The 23,335-nt window shown below is 38.7% G+C and overlaps 1 protein-coding gene across 1 annotated transcript in view; it reads right to left on the bottom strand.

Moving 5' to 3' along the window:
• RELN (reelin) overlaps positions 1-23,335 on the bottom strand; it is a 525,406-nt gene that overhangs the window by 25,810 nt on the left and 476,261 nt on the right. Inside the window, exons 47-57 of the mRNA XM_060020286.1 lie at positions 20,091-20,231; positions 18,653-18,830; positions 16,095-16,288; positions 12,130-12,386; positions 8,306-8,460; positions 7,002-7,216; positions 4,574-4,751; positions 3,468-3,643; positions 3,215-3,321; positions 1,879-2,121; positions 1,093-1,268 (exon numbers count right to left, since the gene is read on the bottom strand). Of these exons, the coding sequence (XP_059876269.1) occupies positions 1,093-1,268; positions 1,879-2,121; positions 3,215-3,321; positions 3,468-3,643; positions 4,574-4,751; positions 7,002-7,216; positions 8,306-8,460; positions 12,130-12,386; positions 16,095-16,288; positions 18,653-18,830; positions 20,091-20,231 (2,020 nt within the window). The remainder of the gene's footprint in view (positions 1-1,092; positions 1,269-1,878; positions 2,122-3,214; positions 3,322-3,467; positions 3,644-4,573; positions 4,752-7,001; positions 7,217-8,305; positions 8,461-12,129; positions 12,387-16,094; positions 16,289-18,652; positions 18,831-20,090; positions 20,232-23,335) is intronic.

Raw genomic sequence — 23,335 nt, 5'->3', positions numbered from 1 at the left:
CGTATCTCTAGGAATTTTTCATCTTGCAAAACTGAAACCCTATACATAATAAGTCCTGATTTTCCCCTTCTCCCAGCTGTGAATACATTTTTATTATACTGATAAGGATTCTTACTATTAATTGTGATTATAGCACATCTTTTTAAATAAGGGTATTAGAACTGATCTGTCTCTTTAAAAAGATCTAGTAATAAACTGCATTTCTGTAATGCCCCTTTTTAGTGTGTTCTTCAGTGAGAAAGACATTAATTGATATTGCTTTATCTTTCTCTCTAATTGTCTATTAATTACCTCCTATGCCTTCCCTTCCATTCTTCTATATGAATAAAATATGCAATTTTAAGAAGTGAGAGTCCTTTTCAAATCTTTGAGGATTTGGGAAGTTCCAATTGGGCTAATGTACAGGTTCGTTTTTGGAAGTCAGAGACAAAAGAAAAATGGAAAGACATAATGAAAAAGGATAGATAAAGAAACAAAGTGGGCCTTCCCTGGTGGCAAAGTGGTTGAGAGTCCGCCTGCCGATGCAGGGGACACGGGTTTGTGACCCGGTCCGGGAAGATCCCACATGCCTTGGAGCGGCTGGGCCCGTGAGCCATGGCCACTGAGCCTGCGCGTCTGGAGCCTGTTCTCCACAGCGGGAGAGGCCACAACAGTGAGAGGCTCGCGTACGGCAAAAAAAAAAAAAAAAAAGAAAGCAAAGTGGCTTGATGTATGAAATAGGCATAAAGAGAAAGTGGTACAGAAATGGAGGAGAGAGACTGACAGAAAGGGGGGACAGAGACAAAGAAACTAATAGGCAGATGTGCCTATTTGAGCTTTTTATTTCCAAGTTTGGAAAAGTGAACTCAAGATTACATATCTGAGATACAATACAGTTACATTTCTTGCCACGTCCCAATATACTTAGATTTTAACCTGTGTTCAAATAATCCTACAAGATAAAGGTCTTTGTGAAAGATAACTTCTTTTATTGATAAAGTCTCTTTTAATGAATGAAATCAATCATTTCCTTGGAGTTGTTCAAATAAGTATTCTCTCTATACCCCCTCCCCCAAATGTAATGCAGACTCTGGAAGAGCTGCTTCCCCTTACTTTAAACTGCATCATGTATCCTGGCTGTATGATGAGTTCTCTGGAGGAGAGAGCATTGTGAGTCTTGTCCTTCTTTTTATTTGGCCAGTAGAGGTGGAAGGATGGATTGCCACAGAATCCTGCTGTCCTCACTGCATTAGGGTAAAAACTCCAGTTTTCTTCATGGGAAGTGCCTTCTGTTAAGGTAAATTGGAAGCAATATGGCATGTTATTCTCTTGAATTAATTGGTTTAGTGTTGAACTACCTGAATGTCTATGCTCTAGCTCTTTGCTTACTCTTTAAGATTGACTTTTATTTTATTTAACTGGTATAATATACAAATCCAAGATGAGAAATCACATCTAGAAAAGATTATTAAATGCTAGGACAATGATTACTCAACTTTTAAAATGTAATTGCTAGACCGGTAACTTTCACCACTGCAAAATTTTTCCTGGTATACTTTCAAACCAATACAATGTGTATCTCTGCACAGAAATTCCTAAAGAAACAGAAATTATTTTGGGCTACTGAAATTTCAAATTATACTTAGAGTGAGACATTTTGTCTTTAATGAGATTTATTAAAGTCTTAGTTGACATTTCAACATAAATTCTTAGTTGACATTTCAACAAGCAGCCAACCTTGAAGATGTATAAATTATTGGGCAAAATAATAGCTAACATTCGTTGATCAGTAAATATGTGCTAGGAATTCATCTAAAGGCTTTTCATATAGTAACTCATGTAAAGACATAATCAGACAAAAGACTCACAGGAAAGATTGTTCAATGTCTTGTTTCTTACCATCATCAAAAGTGTCGACCAGTTGACTGGGATTGATTTCTGCTCCACCAATCAAAATGTTGTCTAGTGCCCACTGAGCACGCTCTACCCCGGAGACCACAAGTCCATTGCTGATCACAAAAGGCTGCCACCAGCGAAGTCGAGTTGTGTTGGTGAGGGCATCCTCGGGAAGAAGGATGTAGTCGTGTCTGACAGAAATGTATTTCTGATAATCCATCTCATGGAGCAAAGTCCAAGTAATTCCTATAAAGCAAATACACCAAAAAAGTAACATATCTGGAAAAAACACCACAAACCACCAGTATACTGCAGTTACCGTAAATTTCCCAAAGAAATCTTCAGCCAGATAATGAGAACTGATTTCACTGACTTTAATATAAGTGTTCCCCACTTATACATATTGCTTCAAAATGAGGCTGATGATATAAGGGGAAGAAGTGTATTTAGAAATACTTGGCCACAAATAGAAACACTTAAGTAAAAATTATATACTTTCTGCTTCTAAAATTTTGTTCTCGATTCCTATATGCATTATTTCTCATAAATAATGAGAAACACCCATGCTTTGCATGTTTCTGGACAAGAACTCCTAGCATTTTTAAATATAGCTATTATAATTCTATGCAATTTGTGATTTGTTGGACGAATATGAAGCTTCTGTCATCAACTGATAAGAGAGTAGGTGGAATGTTTATGTTACTTAAGAAAACACTTTTTGAATACCCTAAAATACTTTGGGGTCATCTATTTATCTGCCAGTTATTAAGAATGATACCTATCTGCTAAAGCTGATTTTCTAAAGACCTCATGGTACTACTGGCCTGGTTTCAGCTACTTCAAAATAATGAAACAGAATCTTGTTAAAAGTGTGACAGACTCACGAATTGACTATCTTTTTTCACAACTAATGACGTTTTCTTGTAGCTCTTCTATAGCATTTATTACATGCTTGTTCACACAAAAGCTTTTTAAAACACTTTAAAATGTTTTTAAAATTATCTTTTACTTGGAAGACCAAGCAAAAATTTATTTCTTAATTGTATCATTTATAATCAAGCTTCAGCTAAGCATCGTGATTATTTTCTTTATTCATAAAGTTTGGAGTTTATTTTTTTTAATGTGATTTCTCTCTTGTCCCTTTTTGGGTGGATTTTGTATAACACAGAAGTCACACATATATAGAACATGTAATGCAACTAAGGTCTGTAGCTTTCTCTTTGTGGCTTTCACTATTTGCACTGCCAGGTCAGCAAAGCTTTGCAGGGACTCTGCTGAGGGGCACTGGATGGAATGTGGCAATCTGCTCCAGGGCGTGGCTTTCACCCCCAAAACGTGCCTCCATTGGTAGAGTAGTCCAACAGCACGCCTTCCTTCCGGCAGATGGGCCGATGGCAGGAGGTCATGTTATTCTCACTACCGATGCGCCCCCAGTATTGCAGGAATCTGAACGCAAGCACATATTATCCGTCAGAACAGTTAATTAGAACAAATCGTCTACTCAAGTCCTGGATAACAGCGTCTTCCACACGCGTTCTGGTTCGGGGGCCAGCTTACTAAGTTGTGACAAAAATAACAAAAAATTGACTTACTTTGCCCCTCTGAGATCTAAATCTTGGGTAATAGCTTGTCTCACTGTGGATCCCCCAAAATAGAGTGCAGTGTCCTCTGCAAGAATCCCACACTCAGTACAAGTACTTCCACCTTCCAAGGACATCCATAAATCAGGCTTGATTTCTTCACTGTCAAAGCGTTCCTTCAGGAAAGTCTGGAAAAAATTAAGTGGCATGTATTTAAAAATAACAATTTTAAAGAATAATTATGGAATAGTTAAGACAATACAGAATTACATCTTGGACTTGAAAAGAATTAGAGCTGATTTCAAATGCTTTTCCAAAAGATATTAAAAGAAATCCAACAGGATACATCCATAGTATTCTTTTCCATCATATATTGAAGATCATTTAAACTGCTTAAATAATGTTTAATAATTGGAATTTAAAATCTAGAATCTTAAAATAAAACAATTGTAAAGTTGAGTATAGTAATACTCCTACTGGTAAAACGTTACTTAAGCATGTACTCTCAAAATATACTTATTTATTGATATATTATATAAAAATACTTTTGTACTTTATTTTGTTTCTATGAAACATGAACAAAAATTGAAAATTTAAAGAAGATAAAATAAAACAGTTTTAGCACTTTCCCCCCAATATTCCCTGATTATCTTGTTCTCCCTGGTAGTACGTGCCCCTGACCTTGGAGATTGATTTAGGAATCCAGAACCCTTAAACCTAATACATATTTTTAAAGTTTCCATACAAAGGATTTATTGACTAGGGGCCCCAAAGAATGTGGTTATAAATTATTAGTCTCACTTTTTAAATTTTTTTTTATTTTTTTATTTTTGCGGTACGTGGGCCTCTCACTGTTGTGGCCTCTCCTGTTGCGGAGCACAGGCTCCGGACGCATAGGCTCCGGACGCGCAGGCTCAGTGGCCATGGCTCACGGGCCCAGCCGCTCCGCGGCAGGTGGGATCTTCCCGGACCGGGGCACGAACCCGTGTCCCCTGCATCGGCAGGCGGACTCTCAACCACTGCGCCACCAGGGAAGCCCCTAGTCTCACTCTTAAGCTGGTTCTTGATGCATGGTCCGCAATGAGAGTACATGCTTCCTCCAGGGGCTTTAACGTTACCTTCAGAGTGTGAGTCAAGTAGCAATTTGGCCCAGAGTATCCCGGATCACAGATGCACTGTTCCTTTAAGCAGTCCCCATGGCCTCTGCAGTTGTCCAAGCATTCAGGGCCCAGGTAGAAATTGTCAATTGCCCACTGAGTATCTGAGTGCTTCTGATAGAACCTAAACCTTACAGGACTATTGGCAACACAAGAGCAAAGGAGTGAAGAACAAAAGTTAACTTTACTCAGGTCCATTTTCCTGCGTGTATATTCAGTAGTCAAGAGAAAAAACATTTAAATCATTCTGACAAGATGAAATGGGTTAATAAAAGATGTCTTCAGAGTACCACTATCTTTCTAGAAATGCAAGTTTAAAGCCAGTTCAATTTACCTTTCAAAATACGTGACTAAACTTGTAAAAAAAAAACCCCACCAAAACCACAGTGGAATCTCTATTTCAAGCAAAAGGAACATTTAAAAATGCAAATCCGTAACTATCATAAATCAGGTGGCTTATGAACTGGAGTCCAGTGGCTGTGACACAATTTCGATTCATTAATCGTATTCCTGAAATTGTACAGAAGGTGAATCAATCCTTTGACAGAGCCTTGTCAGCATACACACGGCCCTCAGGTGGTTGGGAAACAGCAACTCCTGAATTCCTCAAAGATAATGAATATTCTCAGAGTAACTGTGCTAATTAGAAGACAATTTTGAAAGGGTTATATATTAAACGAAGATTTCCCTGAGATTTCAATTTCATCATTGCTCTTCTCTGTCTTCTGGGGGAAATACAAGCCTCATAATTAACCTTATATTAAAATATGCCACCCTATTTTGGTGGAAAGAGTTCACAGTGCATGAGGGAACATTCTGGGACGATATGAATGTTCTGTATCTTGTTTCATGTGGTGGTTACATGGGTTATACGATGGGAAGAACTCTCTGTGAGGAACAATTAAAATGTGTTCATTTTACTGAATGTAAATTATACTTCATTATAAAAAACAGAGTAAAGACAGGAGGGGGAAACGAGGAAGTGAGGTTGTGGTGGCTCCCCAGCATCCCTTTCAGCACAGATGAGTCATATGAGATAATCACTGTAATATAAGGCCCCTCACTATTGACGGAGTCAGGAACGGGCATTCTTGAACTAATTTGTACCAACGGGATGCAAGGAGGCACTTGCTCCAGCTCTGTTAGAAAGAAAAGCGACTCTCTCTCTCTCTCTCCCATTGGACACAGGTAAGGATACACTGTGCTCCAGCTTTCTGGAAGTCATCTATGTTCACGAGGAGAACCAGCCTGAAGACTGAGTGTGACATCCGTGTGTGGACAGTGGAGCGAAGAGTAAGAGTAAGAAATAACAATGTCCTTGAAGACACTGTTGAGCTTGTCAATCAACCAATCCTAGAGTCCACTTATCTTTGGGTTTTTTTTCATTATAGATATAATACATTTCATCTTCAATTGAGCCAAATTTAATTTGAATTTGAATGGAGTTTTCTGTTACCTGCAGCTGAAAGTATCCTGATTGTTTTCTAGCATGTTAATTGACTAAGCCCTTTAGATTTGTAGCAGAAAACTGTGAGTGGTCATGTAATAAATGATCTCTAAGGGACTTTTTTTTTTTTTTTTTTGCCATGTGTATTCAAAGGATCTATATGTTCTGGTCCTATATCCTAATTCTGTTTTACAAGAAGGATCTTCATTTAGCCAGAAACTGTGATTCATATGGTAGAAGTATACCTGTCATCTTCATTAATGTATCTTTCCCCCTAATTTTATAGTTGAAGGGAAATTTTTAAAAAATATGTATTTATTTATTTATTTGGCTGCACCGGGTCTTAGTTGCAGCATGTGGCATCTTTGGAAATTTTTTGTAATTGCCTAAATTAACTTATCCACATACTTTTCAAAAAACAGTTTAATCATCTTGGCTCACTACTGCTCCAGGCTAATTACTTTCCACCGCAGGTGCAGAACATAATGCTTTGATAAGAAAAAAATGAAACCTACCTACAAACTGCATTTGCACAAATAGCATGATGAGTTAGGTTTTGTTCTTGGCTCTATCATGGATTGACAAGGCAGTAATGTGGAAAGCATATGATGTACAGTGGACCACAATTTACAAGGTGCATAAGGTAGCATACGTGTTTTCAACTGGCTCCAAGGCCATCACTATTGCTCTGTCCCCATTTTCAGACACTGAGGTATGGAAAATGGAAGGGCCTGTCAAGGTCTATCTTGACAAGTCTGAGGATTACAATTTGAGGTCTCCTTAAATTAGCTCATCATGGAGGTCACCAGTTAGAGAACCTTTAGAGTTAGGGAGGAAGAGAGCATTTCATCCACAATTACACAATACTTTCAGGCTGACCACAGTGTCCCTAAACCTATGTCTACTGCTTGGAACTAGGCTTTATTTTAATCTTCTACTTACTTTCCAACTAAACTTTCAGGAAGTGGGTAGGTGATCCTTTTCCATCCTTTAGTTGGAAAGAATACAGATGGCTGAGAAACACTTCCAGAGCATTTTGGGTCTGCAGGTAGGCACTGAGGGACCAGATAACTCCAGCTCACACCAAAGTCAGTAGAGTACTGCACATGAATTTGATTCTGGGTGACTTTTTCAGATACTTTACATCCAACAGAGATCTAACAAACGGAAATGCAAGATTATTGAGGTATTAAAACCATATTACATGTTTCTGCTCTAAAGACTTGGTAGCAAGAAAGTTGCCGATCACTGACAGACAACCACATCTGTCCTGTATTTTCAGGTTCATTATTTGCTCTGCTGATAGACGGCGGAGTTGACATGGTTGTCCAAGGTGACAGATTATAGAAAGTGCCACATACATCGTGCAGGGAGTTTGGAGAGAAGCTGAAATCTGCGCTCCTGCCGTGGCTGGCTGATTGCCTTGGTAGGCCTGGGCCTCCTCTTACAGATTGTTGTTTGTTGTGCTAATGGGCTGGCACTTCTGTTTGGCAGAATGCTCGACCAAGAAGGATTACTAACAGCTTTACCAAGTTTACTGTTTTGTTATACAATTTATGACTCTCAATAAATCACTTTTAACTACAAGTAAGATGCAATGAAGTAATTACAGAAGGTACTTTCGACCCTAACCCTTTGTTGATGGAGATAGTCATAATGCAACATTCGTTGCTAATACAGTGGGATTGAGGTAGACAGAATAAATTGATTGAAAGAAAATCTTGGCCAAAATTGATGTTGGCATTAATGCTAATCATGCCTTTGTTTTCTATAATTTTTTTTCTCCAGAAACACTGAAATGCTTTTGTAAAGAAAGTAGGTATATAAAAAAAAGTAGGTATAACTGCAATAGCTTTAATCTTCTCTTAAAGGAAGAAAATTGCCTATATCATATAATGATTTAGAATTGAATTGAATTGAAATTGAATTGAAATTGAAATTGAATTGAAATCAGTATCCTACATTTTATTTATCAATATTTTGCTCTATCAGTATTTAATCCCAGACAGAAACACATTTACTCTTATGTAAGTTTCATCTTGAAATAGTTCAAAAATAAAATACTTTTAATCATTAAGTTATATACAGTTGGGATGTATTGATATATTATCTTAATATTAAATTTCATTTTTCAAAGTATGTATTAAGTCAATAAAGTATTGTATGATCGTTGTCTCCACAATTTTTTTCATTTTTATATTGCTGGTGTATGGCTATTTATGTAATTGAGGTCATCACATTTTCACCTTGAATTGCATGATCCAGCCTTCAGTGGGGGTCAGGTCATGGGTCACTGCATACACTTCTCTTCCATCGTGACTACCACAAATCATGACACCATCTGGGGAGTCACAGAATCTTTCTACTGTACAATCATCATGGAATAGCCAGTGCTCATTTACTTAAAAAAAGAAGAACAAAAATTTTATGACAGATTTATGACAAAAATACTTTGAAACAAATTTTCACTTTAGGCAACATCTAGAATTATGTTAAGTAGAAATCTCTCTTCTTACATACCATCCACAGACAAAACACTAATGTAAGCACATCGTTTTAGGAACATGGATACTGAGAGATTGAGATATATCAAGTACCAATACTAGCTAAGTCTACATTTAGAAAGAAAGAGTGTATTCCATGTGTTACAGATGAAAAGCAAAGGAAAATGTATACCCATTTCTTTTTTCTGACAGGTGTTTAACTTTTTAGACAGAATCTAAAGGAGGAAGATTTTTAGTAACATGATAGAGGAAGATTTTTAGTAACATGATAGCCAAGTGAGTTAGCTATTTCTACTCAAATTTTGGTAGTACCTTCTGGGCAATTAAAAAAAATTGTAATAGTAAAACTCATAGAACCAGAGAGTAGAATAGTGGAAGGGGGAAATGGGGACTTGTCAGTCAAAGGGCACAAAGTTTCAGTAATGCAAGGCTGAATAAGTTCAGGAGATCTATTGTACAACATGGCGCCTACAGTTAACAATTCTGCATTTCATACTTAAAAATTTGCTAAGAGAGATCTTAATGTTAAGTGCTCTTACTATAACAGAAAAATCAATATTAAAAAAGAGGGGGGGCAGGAGGAAACTTTTGGAGGTGATTGATAAATTATGGCCTTTATTGTGGTGACGGTTTCATGGGTGAACACTTATCTCCAAACTCATCAAATTGTATAAATTAAATATCTAAAGCTTTTTGTACATCAATTACACCTCAATAAAGTGATTTTTTAAAAAAAGCTTCTAGGAGTCTAAGGAAAATTTAAGCAGCAAGGTTATGATCTGATCAGTGTAGAATAATCCTATTGTCCCTCTCTCTCAAACACACACACACACACACACACACACACGTGTGTGCGTGAGCACACATTCGTGTCTGTCACAATTCCCTTTCCCTTTCGGAAGAGGTGGTTTGTTTGTTTTTTTAATAAATTTATTTATTTAATTAATTTATTTTTGGCTGTTTTGGGTCTTCGCTGCTGGGCGCGGGCTTTCTCTAGTTGCGGCGAGCGGGGGCTACTCTCCGTTGCGGTGCACGGGCCTCTCATTGCAGTGGCTTCCCCTGCCGCAGAGCACAGGCTCTAGGCACGCGGGCTCAGCAGCTGTGGTACACGGGCTTAGTTGCTCCGCGGCACGTGGGGTCCTCCCGGACCAGGGCACGAACCCGTGTCCCCTGCATTGGCAGGCAGATTCCCAACCACTGCACCACCAAGGAAGCCCAGAAGAGGTGTTTGAACATAATGATTTTACCCCAGAAAGGTTAGAAATGAAACATATCTGTAAATCTCATCTAATTCATGATACACTTTGATTTCATAGGTCCAACGTTTCTCTGCAGTTTCCTGGTTAGCTCTAGCATTCACAGTGAAGATGAATGGGTGCAACTGGAGGCTTGGGTTACTGTGCAAATCACAGAGTTGGCTGGTCTCAGAAGAGTCAGAGAAGAGACCAAACAATTTAATTGGAATTGAGCCTTCACTAGTGTTGTGTCTTTTTGATTTTGTCTGAGCATAACATATATCTGTAGAACAAGCTGTTTATCTCCAGGACTCAAATGGCTACCACAATGCCATTATCTGTTAAGTTTTCATTCCATGGGATTTGGAGCTACATTTAGTCCTATAGCACAGATACAGGATTCAAGAATCAAAAGGCACAGAAATTTGAATTCCAGTAAGAATACCCTGAGTTTATTCTGGGGTACATATTTTATTTTATGCTAGAACTCTGCAATCCTGATGAAAAAGGGCTTACATTAATCAGCTAACACTAATTTCTTCCACAATACAATAAACTACTTATATAAGTAGATATTACACTTTCTAGGAGCACCATCTTTGCAAGACAAGCAGGAGCTTAATTGTACATCAAGAATTAGTCTAAAGTAAATATCACTATTTTAGGTACTTGAAAAATACGTATTTGCTTTTATTCGTACAGAAGTTGTACTAAAATTATTCTCTGATCATAAACTCACTTATGTAAACCATTACATAGGGAAAAATAAATGAGTACTTTAGCAAAGTTCTGAATCAGATCTATGTAAGTCTTCTCAATAACCTTCTTGAAAGAGTAAGACTACTTGGAAGTGGTGAAGAACATTTTAAGCTTTTTCTATTTAAAAGGGTGATTTTTATTAAATATCTGCAGTTATACCACTGTGCCATGTGAAATACTAATAAATAAATTAATAAGAATAATTAATCTAAATATTCAATGTTTAAATGATAAAAATTATAATGGAATATTATACAGCTATTAAAATTATATTTTCAAAGGTACTTAAGGACAAGAGGAAATGGTAAGGATTTAATTCTAAATGAAAAAAGCAGGCTACAAATATGTATAATTTAAGATTATAATTTTGTTAAAAATACGATTATAGGGCTTCCCTGGTGGCGCAGTGGTTGAGAGTCTGCCTGCCGATGCAGGGGACATGGGTTCGTGCCCCGGTCCAGGAGGATCCCACATGCTGCGGAGCCGCTGAGCCTGCACGTCTGGAGCCTGTGCTCCGCAACGGGAGAGGCCACAACAGTGAGAGGCCCACGTACAGCAAAAAAAATACGATTATACAGAGGCATAGAAAAAAAGACTCTAAGAAAAATATCAAAATATTGATGATGGTTATCCTCTGGGTGATTTTCATTTTCATCTTCATGATTTTCTGTATTTTCTTAATTTCATACTTTGAACATGTGTTGCTTTTAAAATAAAAACTAATAATTAAGTATTTTAAGTTATTAAAATTCCTCACATTTCAACTGTCTTCAGCATAGATTTCATTCCTCCAGAAGGTTCTTATCAGTCTTATTATTGTAAAATACAACCAGATTGTCCTTTCTATGCAAGAGGCTACTGCAGAGTTGGATATGGCACAGTCCCACTGTCTGATGAATCTATAGGGGTACAGTATATCTGTTCGATAGCACTTGCAGTGTTGATACGATATGTGTAATTAAACATCACTACTTCACCTGAGGATACCATGTTTTATGTAGTATAACCAAGTATGTGGCATGACAAAGCCATATCCTTAATATACGACACCACTTAAGAAAAGGTGACCAGAATAGTGTCACGAAATGAAAAGAAGTCGTTAAAAATAAGAACAGCATGGAGAGATCCTTGACAGTTCACTGGGGCACTGTGATACTCCTATCAGGAATGAAGAATAACAAGCATGACCTTGGACACTTCTGAAAACATGAAATACCATCACAAACGTGTCTGACGTGCAGCAAAACAAAACACTTGTCCTTGGAGAATAAAAAAATGTCCAAAAAATGTTGGCTTTCTAACCAAAATAAAAAACAAGAAACGTAGAAATGAAAATTTTTAAAAAGAAAATTACCCTATTAATAAAATTATTGAATGCTATTAAAACAAACTGGCTGGCTTGACCGAAAGAAAAGATTTAGTTACAATGTAAACCAGGAAGGTTGAGAGAAGCAAAAGGGTGACACCCTTTTCACTGTTTCTGTACCACTTGAGAATCTGTAAAAGGTTCCACATTCCACTTTTTGGAAAAGACCCAAATGGATTCTCATTTAGCATCAGTGAAAAATTTACCTGCAGTTTTGTCCTCCATAAACATGTCGAAAGCAATTCTTCCCACAGGGCCAGCGTCCGAGGGTGAACGCTCGTGCTGGGGCACTGGGGCGCTGCTGAAGGTGTCCAGCATGACGGTCCTCTGGTCCGCAGACCCTGAGATGAGGACGTTGTCAATGGCCCAGTCGTTCTGGTCCAGGCCGTCGTGTCTCGGCTGCCACCAGCGGAAACGAGTAGCAATCTCTTTAGCGTCAGAGGGGAGAAGGATATTCACGAATCTGAAGAAAATGATGGTTGGGGTGGGGGGGGGAAAGTCTTGTCAAATATCTCATGCAAGGAAGGGATGTGCAACCAGAGATAAGATATTACATGTCACATGGAGGATGAGGAGAGGACGTTAGCTAAAATTGTTTTTAAAAACCACGATAAATTGTCTTAATTTTACAAAGTCTCACAAATCACTAAATTGGGGAAACAGAATGTGAACAAATTCAAGCATCCTGGAACTACCCCCTTGCTCTAACTGTCCCTGGGCAGAACTGAGAGGGACCCTACAGTTTTCTGCTTGTCTAGAGACCCTCCAGATCCGTAGGCAAAGGGTATATTCACTTTGGTAGACATAAACCGATACTGACTTTTTTTCTGCCACTCAGGGGTTGGTTTCATCTGTTTCCTTCCCCTGCCACCTTGATTTTATTCCACTCCCATGTGTACCAGAAATTTGCTTGGAATTTGGACACTAGATTGTGGCAGGACATTTGGGTTCTCAGCCTGAGAGTACCAGGATATATGTAATTACTTCATCAGTTGCCTGGTTTGACATCGACTTTATGCTTTATTGAAAACATTATACTTAGAAACGCTGAGTGAGAACCATGGGCTAACAAGCCCAGCAGGCTGCCCCTGACTCAATCACCAAAGACAGACATGGAAACACATGGCTCCACCCTCCAACATGAATCTTAATCAGCTACAAATAAGGTCGGAAATACCCCTTAATCACCATGATGCATTTAAACCTCAGGAAGATATCAAACCCCTTCGAAATGATATTCGCAACTCATAAAGTCTGTTGGGGAAAATAATTCCCTGAGGTTTACTCTCTCATAAAGTCTCATCTTTTTATCCATGCTAATCTACCTCCCTTTACATTCCAGGGCTGCCTCTGAGTGTTAGCACTGCAGTTCATCCTGGGAAGACCCCTTAAGCAGAGGGCTTCAATATGACCCCTGGGTTTTCGTCTTTCACATGGAAGAGGTTTTGTTATTTTAGTTTTGCCTACATACTATCTCCTTGTTGATTTTATGTTCCCTTCTTCTTCTCTCTTTGATGTCTTCCTTGAAGTATAATGACCAGAAGAGTAGGAAGTATTCCAGATGAGGGGCAATCAAAATCCATTCAAGGCTAGGATGTTATTAGTTGGATTTCCAGTACTTGGATTTTAAATACTTTTTAAAAAATATTTATTTATTTATTTTATTCATTTGGCTGCTCTGGGTCATAGTCACGGCATGCAGGATCTTCAGTTGTGGCATGTGGACTCTTAGTTGTGGCATGTGGGATCTAGTTCCCTGACCAGGGATCAAACCTGGGCCCCCTGCATTGGGAGTGCAGAGTCTTAGCCACTGGACCACCAGCGAAGTCCCTTAAATACTTTTTTTGATTATGTCCATCATTTTGTGCACCCTTTGGGCCATGATAACTCAGTGTATCTTGGTCTTAGGGAAGGGAAGTGTAGACTGTGAATCCCAGACCCTCAGCTGTGTAGTAACTGGCAGTTTGGAGACCATGAGTCTTTAGGTAAATAATCTTTTCCAAAGTTAATTTCCTCATGCATCTCAGTTTTGAAGCTCACCTGTGCCCCTCCCTTCCCTCTTTTTTTGTATGCTCACCTTGTAAGATCTTTCTATAATTTTTCTCCTTTGAATTGGCATGTTTAATTAACATTTTAAAAAAGTATTAAATAACATCAGAAATCTATCCGTTCCTGGAGGAACACACAATCACACTTCTTTATCCAGAGCAACAATCTTTTATCTTCATTTCTCTATCCTGATAAATCCTTGACCACATTTTAAAATCCTTTGGAGTGGAAATTTATCCAAGGCTGCTGAAAAGTGTAAATAAATTATGACCACTGTTCCTGCCTTGGTGAATTTGTTTCTCCTTCAGAGAACTAAAGTGGATTAGACAGTTATGCTTTTACCCTACAGAAACATAACTTCCTTCTCCCTGTATACTATGCTGTTAAAGTGTTCAGGAACTCATATGTGAGAGTCATTATAACTTTCTCCATAAACAGTTTACTTGCCTTGCCTACTATCTCCTACTAATAGGTGAGCACATTTTTTTGCACTATTACACTGTGTACCACTTAGTTTCTATCTGGAATCCTTTATTGGTGTCCAACTTTAATGCAAGTGCAGTATTTAAAACTTTTGCTTATGGCAGAGACTGCTGGCATTTCCTCAACTGCCGCATTCCCCATTCTCCCTTCATATTAGGAGCCTATCTTTTTAGCGAGGCGAATAATCACTCAGAATAAAGACACCACGTCCAGACTGCCTTGCATCTGGGTGTGTCTCTGTGACTAAGTTCTGGCTATTAGAATGAGAAAGGAAGTGTGGACAACTGTTAGGAAGTGTCCTTAAAGAGAGACAGCACACTGCTCTTGCCCCATCCTCCTGCCTGCAGGCTGGAATGTGGGTCCTCTCAGACCAAAGGGTTGAGTGTGGCAGAAGTACCAGTTAGAAGGAACCTGGGTCTCTGGTCCTGGTGGAGCCGCTGTAGCAGCTCTGGGTTACTTCCTTCTGGATCTAACTTACATACGAGAGGAAAAAACACCTTTTAAGTTATTTTAGGTTTTCTGTAATTCACAGTTGAACATATTCTTGACTGATAGGTTGAATTTAAATTATCATTTAAAAGATCCTTGATTGTTTTAATTTTACATAATTTGTAGCTTGTACCTGGTTTGCCATGCACTGAGATTATCTATGTTTCTCCTTTTATTTATTCTGTTTCTTGACTGGGCTGCAATCACTCCTCCCCTCCCCTCCTTTCTCCTCCCCTCCCCTCTGCTCTGCTCTCCTCCAACCTTCTCTCCTTCTCTCTTTCTCTCCTATATCACCTTCTTCTTCCCTATTCTCCTCCTACTTTAATAAATATGCTCTTTTCCTTTTTAACAACCTTTGGACTTTTCTAATCAGCCACAACTGTTTTTTGCCCTTAAAGAGTATATTCTTAAAAATGACCCATACATTGTGTTTCTTCAGGGTTTTTCAATAAGGAATTTAAAAATAGACTCTAGGCTTCTTAAGGATATTTACATTTTGTGTTTATTTTCTAGCCCCCAATTCTCTAAAATGGAGTGAACACTATATAAACAAACAAATAAATTACTTTTCTGTTTCCACTTTCCCAAAATGCTCTTGAAATTAATTATCATATATTCATTAATTTATATGAGTTTTTACAGTGGATCTATTCATTACTGGCATTGTGATTGTGTATTTTATCTTATTTACGGATTCACAAACTAGTTTTTTTTGAAATAAAAACCCCAAACCAGCTGTTTATCTAGCTCAGAAACCTTGTCTTCGTGTTGGTCTCAGAGGCATCCTCTACTGGTGAGTGTGGTCCAGGTCCCCTGTGGTCCCTGTGATGGATTGCTGGCAGGCCTTACTAAGCATCTTCGCTCAACATACTAGTTATGGGCTTCCCTGGTGGCGCAGTGGCTGGGAGTCCGCCTGCCGATGCAGGGGACACGGGTTCGTGCTCCGGTCCGGGAGGATCCCACATGCCGCGTAGCGGCTGGGCCCGTGAGCCATGGCTGCTCATCCTGCGCGTCCGGAGCATGTGCTCCGCGACGGGAGAGGCCACAGCAGTGAGAAGCCCACGTACCGCAAAAAAAAAAAAAAAAAAAAACAAAACAAAAAAAAAAAAAAAAAACATACTAGTTATAAGAGATAAAATAGAATACAAACCCAGGTTTACTGTACTGGTCATAGAAGATTTCCATTAGCAGGTTCCAGGTAATGCCTCCATTGACAGAATATTCCAAGAGAACACCTTGGTTACGGTTGTTTGGTGTGATCAGGCATCCATACATGAAGTAAAATTGGATAAACTCAGAATTAGTGAGGTTTAGATCCACTGTGACCAACAGCCGACTGCAACCCTAAGGAAAAGAAGCAGAATGCAACAACACGGTGATAAGGAATCGTCATTACAGGTTCTAGGTATTCTCTGGCTTCCATCCTTTCTTTTGCAATACAAGTCACACAGTATTGCAATAATGATTTTCTTATCTCTCCTATTATACTAACTCCTAGTATGGCCTTTAGCATACAGTAGGTACACAGCAAATATATGCTGAACTTTGAAATTTCAGTATTAGAATTTACTTACAAAGGGCAATGTATTCTAAAGAGATTCTCTTCTATTTTCTTCTAAGCAATACGAGAGCTGAAATTAAAATAACTATTCTATATTTTTATTTAATTATTTCTAGCTATTTATAGGTATCTTTTAGATTTTTAAAAAGGTATCAGCTATTAACAAAATAGTATACTGAGATGACTATTTTAATATGCAATTTAAAAATGATGTCCAAAAATGTAATACAACTTAATTATAATTAGCAATATTAGTTGTAAGCTTTTTAAACTTTTATAGTTGATTTTAATGTTTTCTATATTAATTCATTAACATAGTCATTTCTTAGTTGAACCTATGAAGAAAACTAGGCCTCTCAGAGTTCCATCTAAGCTAGGAGGAGTACTGTGAACACTGCATTCTTTTTTTTTTTTAACATCTTTATTGGAGTATAAATGCTTTATAATGGTGTGTTAGTTTCTGCTTTATAACAAAGTGAATCAGTTATACATATACATATGTTCCCATATCTCTTCCCTCTTGCATCTCCCTCCCTCCCTCCCTCCCTCCCTATCCCACCCCTCTAGGTGGTCACTAAGCACCGAGCTGATCTCCCTGTGCTATGTGGCAGCTTCCCACTAGCTATCTATTTCACATTTGGTAGTGTATATATGTCCCTGCCACTCTCTCACTTCATCCCAGCTTACCCTTCCCCCTCCCTGTATCCTCAAGTCCATTCTCTAGTAGGTCTGTGTCTTTATTCCTGTCTTGCCCCTACGTTCTTCATGACCTTTTTTTTTTGTCTTAGATTCCATATATATGTGTTAGCATACGGTATTTGTTTTTCTCTTTCTGACTTACTTCACTCTGTATGACAGATTCTAGGTCCATCCACCTCACTACAAATAACTCAATTTCATTTCTTTTTATGGCTGAGTAATATTCCATTGTATATATGTGCCACATCTTCTTAATCCATTCATCTGTCGATGGACACTTAGGTTGCTTCCATGTCCTGGCTATTGTAAATAGAGCTGCAGTGAACATTGTGGTACATGACTCTTTTTTGAATTATGGTTTTCTCAGGGTATATGCCCAGTAGTGGGATTGCTGGGTCATATGGTAGCTCTATTTTTAGTTTTTTAAGGAACCTCCATACTGTTCTCCATAGTGGCTGTATCAATTTACATTCCCACCAACAGTGCAGGAGGGTTCCCTTTTCTCTACACCCTCTCCAGCATTTATTGTTTCTAGATGTTTTGATGATGGCCATTCTGACCGGTGTGAGATGATATCTCATTGTAGTTTTGATTTGCATTTCTCTAATGATTAATGATGTTGAGCATTCTTTATGAAACACTGCATTCTTAATCACTGTTGATGATTATAAAAATCCAACATAATATATGTCCTCTTGCTACTCTTGGGCTAAAATACTAGTATATTTCATTGGCACAAACGTAAACTCTAAGGTAGGACGTGGTAGGGCAGTAAAGAACTGATAGTGAATTTGTAATTTTTAAAAATTAAATGGCCTGTAAAGGGTATTTAATTATAGTATTGGAGAAATTCTACTTTTAAACAAGTCATCTTTGGCAGCAATGCATAATGGCTATAAAGTTTCTCAAAGCAATTTGCTAACATTGCTGCTATCATTCACAAAATAATCTGCTATAAATACACGTGTTTAGTAATTACTAACAATTACTCTTTCTTGGATAATTTACATAAGGGATTAATTATTGTTAATAAATTCAGGAAACTGAAGCTCATTTTCCAGATTTTTGGCTCCCTAAATCCCAAATCTGTTGCAAGCTCAGGAATTTTCAATTAGAGCATCATTCAGGTGGAAGACCCTCACACATTGTGCAAGCTCTCTATCCCAGGCTGGAAATTCGTTTAAGTCCTTTTTAAATGTGTACTTAAATGTGCCTGTGCTGACACTACCCTGAATAATTAAATTGTCGCAGCTGATTTGTGATACGAAAGTGTTGAAAATAATTAGCATTTTCTGATTTGTAGAAAGTTGTGAGTTCACATCAGGGTTGTGCATTTAGAGTGTCTAACTGTGCATCTTGATTTGCCAATTAAACTTCAAAAGAGACTCGACTTTTTGGGGGGGAACTCAGAGGATGCAGAAATGAATAAACAGTAGCCAAACACTAACCCCACTGAAATGCAGAGCCATTCCCGAAGCCACAGCTCCACACACAGTACTTAATTTCCCTCCATTCACAGTCAGCCAGTTCTGGTTGGATGGGGCCCGATTGAAGTTGTCTTTGAGTTGGGTTGGAAGGGAGGTCTGGGGCTCATCACAGTACAGGCCACCCCACTGCTCGTCACAGCTGGGAGTGGAAAAAGAGAAAAGAAAAGTCAACATCAAACAAAGCCCCTGCAAGTGTTCTCTCAAATTAGCGAAGCCAACTCCTTTTCCTAGTCCAAGATGATGAAAGGTTAGTTATCTTCACAGAGCTTGCTGGAATTCACCTGCTCTCCTTAACAGTGCTTTAGGTTAGAAATAAGCTGTGAATTAACTGCCTCTAGGCTTTCCTAAAGTAGTGACTTGGGCTTACAGGTGGAGAGAGAAGCAATTTGAAAGAATTTACTAAAGCCCTGTCCCTGCATGACACAGCTCTGGATGGCTGATAAGGAACTGCAGCTACCAAAGTAAACTGGTTGGTCCTAATAATTCATGAAACTGGTCTTTTTCATAGAGGCTTTGAGCCAATCAGGAATTCAAGAGGCCACGTTCCAAATAGCAGAGGGTACTTTGGATAGCATCTGCCATCTTTGACCACAGAAGTGAATTCCCTGTTCAATGTTAGAGGAAATATGAATATAGGACTGGGTGGCTCCGGGATCTCAGAGGTCATGCTGGATATGGGCTAGAATCATTAATCAAAGGAAAGACTCCCCAGGTGTACAGGGATTAGTGGAGAAGGAACTGAATTCTCTATCAGCATTTTCATTCATAGTATCCCATCGAACAGCAGTCTTTGAAAATAAAGCACAGAGCCCTGTTGTAGTACACAACACACACACACACACATTCTCTCTCTCTCTCTCTCTCTCTCTCTCTCTCTCTATTTAGATCCTTCCAAAGATACTAAGGCTCTCTGAGTAAAATTGTAGGTCTGTCCATCAAATACACCTGGCAAATTGATCAGGCATTTATATACTTCCTTATGCAAATACCACAGGAATACCATTCAAACCACAAGTAAGGCATATCACTACATACATTCAGACCTAAGTGAGAAAAATACTTAAGATGTATTATTTTCAGTCAGAACATATTAAACTCCTGAACTTCTTCTAATGTCTTTTTCAAGGCTCAGGTATATCACAGAAACATAGAAGAAAATAAAACAAGTCAATTATAACTCAGCCTTCTCCCTACAAGATATTGTTCAGTTCCTACTCTCCAAGCAAGAACAAAGATAGCCATAAACTCCATAGTTAGCTCAAGGTCAGATTTCAGGAAAAATGTATCAATATAACCTAAAGCAGCTTGGAAGTGATTAAAAAATCAGTTTCAGAAAAATTTCCTGGCCAGAATGTGAGCCAGGAACTTTCTGTAAAAGGAAGGAAAAAAACCTACTTACACACAGTTTCCTTGGATGCACCTTCCGTGGCCACTGCACATATCTGTGCAGCCATCCCCGATATAGACATTATCTATTGCCCACGTCTGCTGCTTGTCAAAAGGAGCTGGTTGATGCCAACGGAAACGAGTGGCTTGGGACCTTTGAAGAAAAAGAGAATTATAATGAAGGATGTGGTGGACAAGAGAAAGTGTTCTGGTATGTTTGAACAAGTGCATGGAGGAGTGTTACCCAAATGCACGTACATCCTCACCTGTGTTCTGAAAAATGTATTCATTACGGCCAATTCTTTGCCAAACTTTGATTAAGAAAACCAAACCAAACTGAACTGCAATAGCTTGAGAATATACTGTGTTGGCCGAAAAGGTCATTTGTTTTTTTCTGTAAGATGGCTCTAGTACCGCTTAGCTGTCTTTAACTTCATTTGAAACAATTTTGTTAGATTGTACTGGGACAGCTGTCATATCAGTGTGGCAGAAGGTAGTGGAACAAAGCGGTGAATATGTTGTTCAATAAAGTTCTTGGTGAAAATAAAAAAATGTGTCTTTTGTTTTTACTTAAAAGCTGAAGGAAAGTTTTGGCCAACTCAATATTTTAGGCCAATGGGCTTTCTGAGCCTTGTAAAAACAGACTAGAACAGATACTAAAACTAATGCTAAAATCAGTAGCCTCATGGGACCAGTGAGCCCTGAATTTTGTGTGGAAATCACTGTGGAGGGACAACAGGGCTGCTGCCAAGTTGTATTTGCATTTTAGGAAAAGATGTTTGTCCTTGAGGAGCCATAACCCCTCTGCATTTGAGTCGGGGAGAGGATTTCAACTCCTAAGCGCTCCCTAAGGCCAGACACTTTTGTACAGGAGGCAAACTGGTCAGCATTTATTAGGAATTCTCACAATGAGAGCCTTAGGAAGAATGGGGGTGTATATCAGAAGGATCAGTGAAACCCTAGATAAGATAATTGGACAGAGAAGAGAGAGGATAGTAAGACTCTGTTAGTAAGGATAGTAAGGATAGTAAGCTCTGTTACTCCCAGACTTATTTTATATTGATTTAAATGCAATGTAAATAAAACCCAAACAGAGATTCTCCCATTCTGGAGGATATATATTTGCTCATTTGCACAGCTTGGGGGAGTCTTGTTCATAAGGACAAATAAACTTATGTGTTTAGGGACACTAGATGGCAGTAAAATCCAAACAATGCCTGAGGCTCAAGTGAGCCTGAACATTCAAAGACCTTGGAGGAAATAATTAGCCAAAGCAACTCGTTTTATGGATTCATATACTTTTCTCATTAAGAGATATGCTAACCACTTGACTGAAAGATACCTGTTTTAGGCAGGACCAAAGACCAAATAACAGCAAGATGTAAAATTATCTAACTGAACACATTTATATTAAGTTTAGAAAATAGAAAAGAAACAACAGAACTCAAATCTTCACTCTGAAAATAAATCGTTCAGTTTGATATCTGTTTGCTGAGCAGCTATGCACTCATTTCTCCATAACCTGTCTTGCTTGCCAGCTTCCATCTGTTCGTCTCAGCAGAGAAACGTCTACCTAATACCCTCCTGTCACTTGCTATTGCATTTAACTTCAATCCCAAGCTCCTCCTTGGCCCACAAGGCTCTGCCGGAGCTGAGCCCTCTCCTCTGGTCCCTCAGCCTCCCTTCTGGAGCCCGGCTCCTCCTCTCAGCTCCTGAAGCTCCTCCAACTCTTTCCTGCCTTCTGCTGACATGTTATTCCTTTCTGCCCGGTTAACCTCTGTGTGTCCTTCAGGTCTCAGAGGGAATGTCAGGTCTTCATAGAGAAATATTCTTTCAGATCCCTTTAAAAACTACATTTCTTCCATAGCAAATGGTTCTTTTCCTTTCATAGTATTTATCACAACTTTAGTCATATATTTATTTGCATATGTATTTTTTTTTTTTTTTTTTTGCGGTACGCGGGCCTCTCACTGTTGTGGCTTCTCCCGTTGCGGAGCACAGGCTCTGGACGCGCAGGCTCAGCAGCCATGGCTCACGGGCCAAGCCGCTCCGCGGCATGTGGGATCCTCCAGGACCAGGGCACGAACCCGTGTCCCCTGCATTGGCAGGCGGACTCTCAACCACTACGCCACCAGGGAAGCCCTGCATATGTATTTCTTAAATGTCTGTCTCTTCCTCAGAAAAGTTGTAAGGGAGGAGGGTTAATCTCTTTTTGGTTAACATTATACACTCAGTGTACAGCACCTAGCCCTTAGTAGGTGCTCTAAGGTGCAGTGAGCTGGTATTCTCAGAGTAAGTAATATGAAGACGCCCCCGCTGTGGTTGTGTAACTCAGTGCTCTGCTCATCAGTTAATTTTTAATGACTAAGTTTATTAATAGCTATGCCTGGTACATGCAGCAACATCTTATGAATAACATAGTGGAATATCGTATTTCCCATAGCACATCATTACTTGGATTATAATAACAAGTCAACACTTACATACTTATTCTGCCCTTTAGATTATATGTTGCTGAAGGGCAGGAAATATCTCTGTATTCCTTCAAGGAAAATTGTTTTATATCTTCAGTGTGCATAGATAGTGGGCAAGTAATAAGATTTCCTTGTTCCCCTAATATTTTATATATGCTCCATTACCTTTAAAATTTTTAAAAATTGAAGTATAGTTGATATACAATGTTTCACGTGTATAGCAAAGTGATTCAGTTTATATATATATATTCAGTTATATATATATATATATATATATATATATATATTGGGTTGGCAAAAAAATTTGTTTGGGCTTTTCTGTAACATCTTATATGTTCTTTTTCATATTCTTTCCCATTATAGTTTATTATAAGATATTGACTACAGTTTCCTGTGCTATACAGTAGGTACTTTTTTTTTTTGTGTGTGGTATGCGGGCCTCTCACTGTTGTGGCCTCTCCCATTGCGGAGCACAGGCTCAGGACGCGCAGGCCCAGCGGCCATGGCTCACAGGCCCAGCCGCTGCACGGCATGTGGGGTCTTCCTGGACCGGGGCACGAACCCGTGTCCCCTGCATCAGCAGGTGGACTCTCAACCACTGCGCCACCAGGGAAGCCCCAGTAGGTACTTTTAAAAATCTATTTTATATATAGTAGTGTGTATCTGTTACTCCCAAATTCCTAATTTATCTCTCTCCCCTCCCTTTCCCTTTTATAACCATAAATTTGTTTTCTATGTCTGTGAGTTTATTTCTGTTTTGTAAATAAGTTCATTTGTATCATTT

Source organism: Delphinus delphis, chromosome 9, assembly GCF_949987515.2.
Source record: "Delphinus delphis chromosome 9, mDelDel1.2, whole genome shotgun sequence".
In the NCBI taxonomy this organism is placed as follows: Eukaryota; Metazoa; Chordata; class Mammalia; order Artiodactyla; family Delphinidae; genus Delphinus; species Delphinus delphis.
Note: the sequence above shows the minus strand (reverse complement) of the source record. Positions and strands in the feature narration are given on the sequence as shown.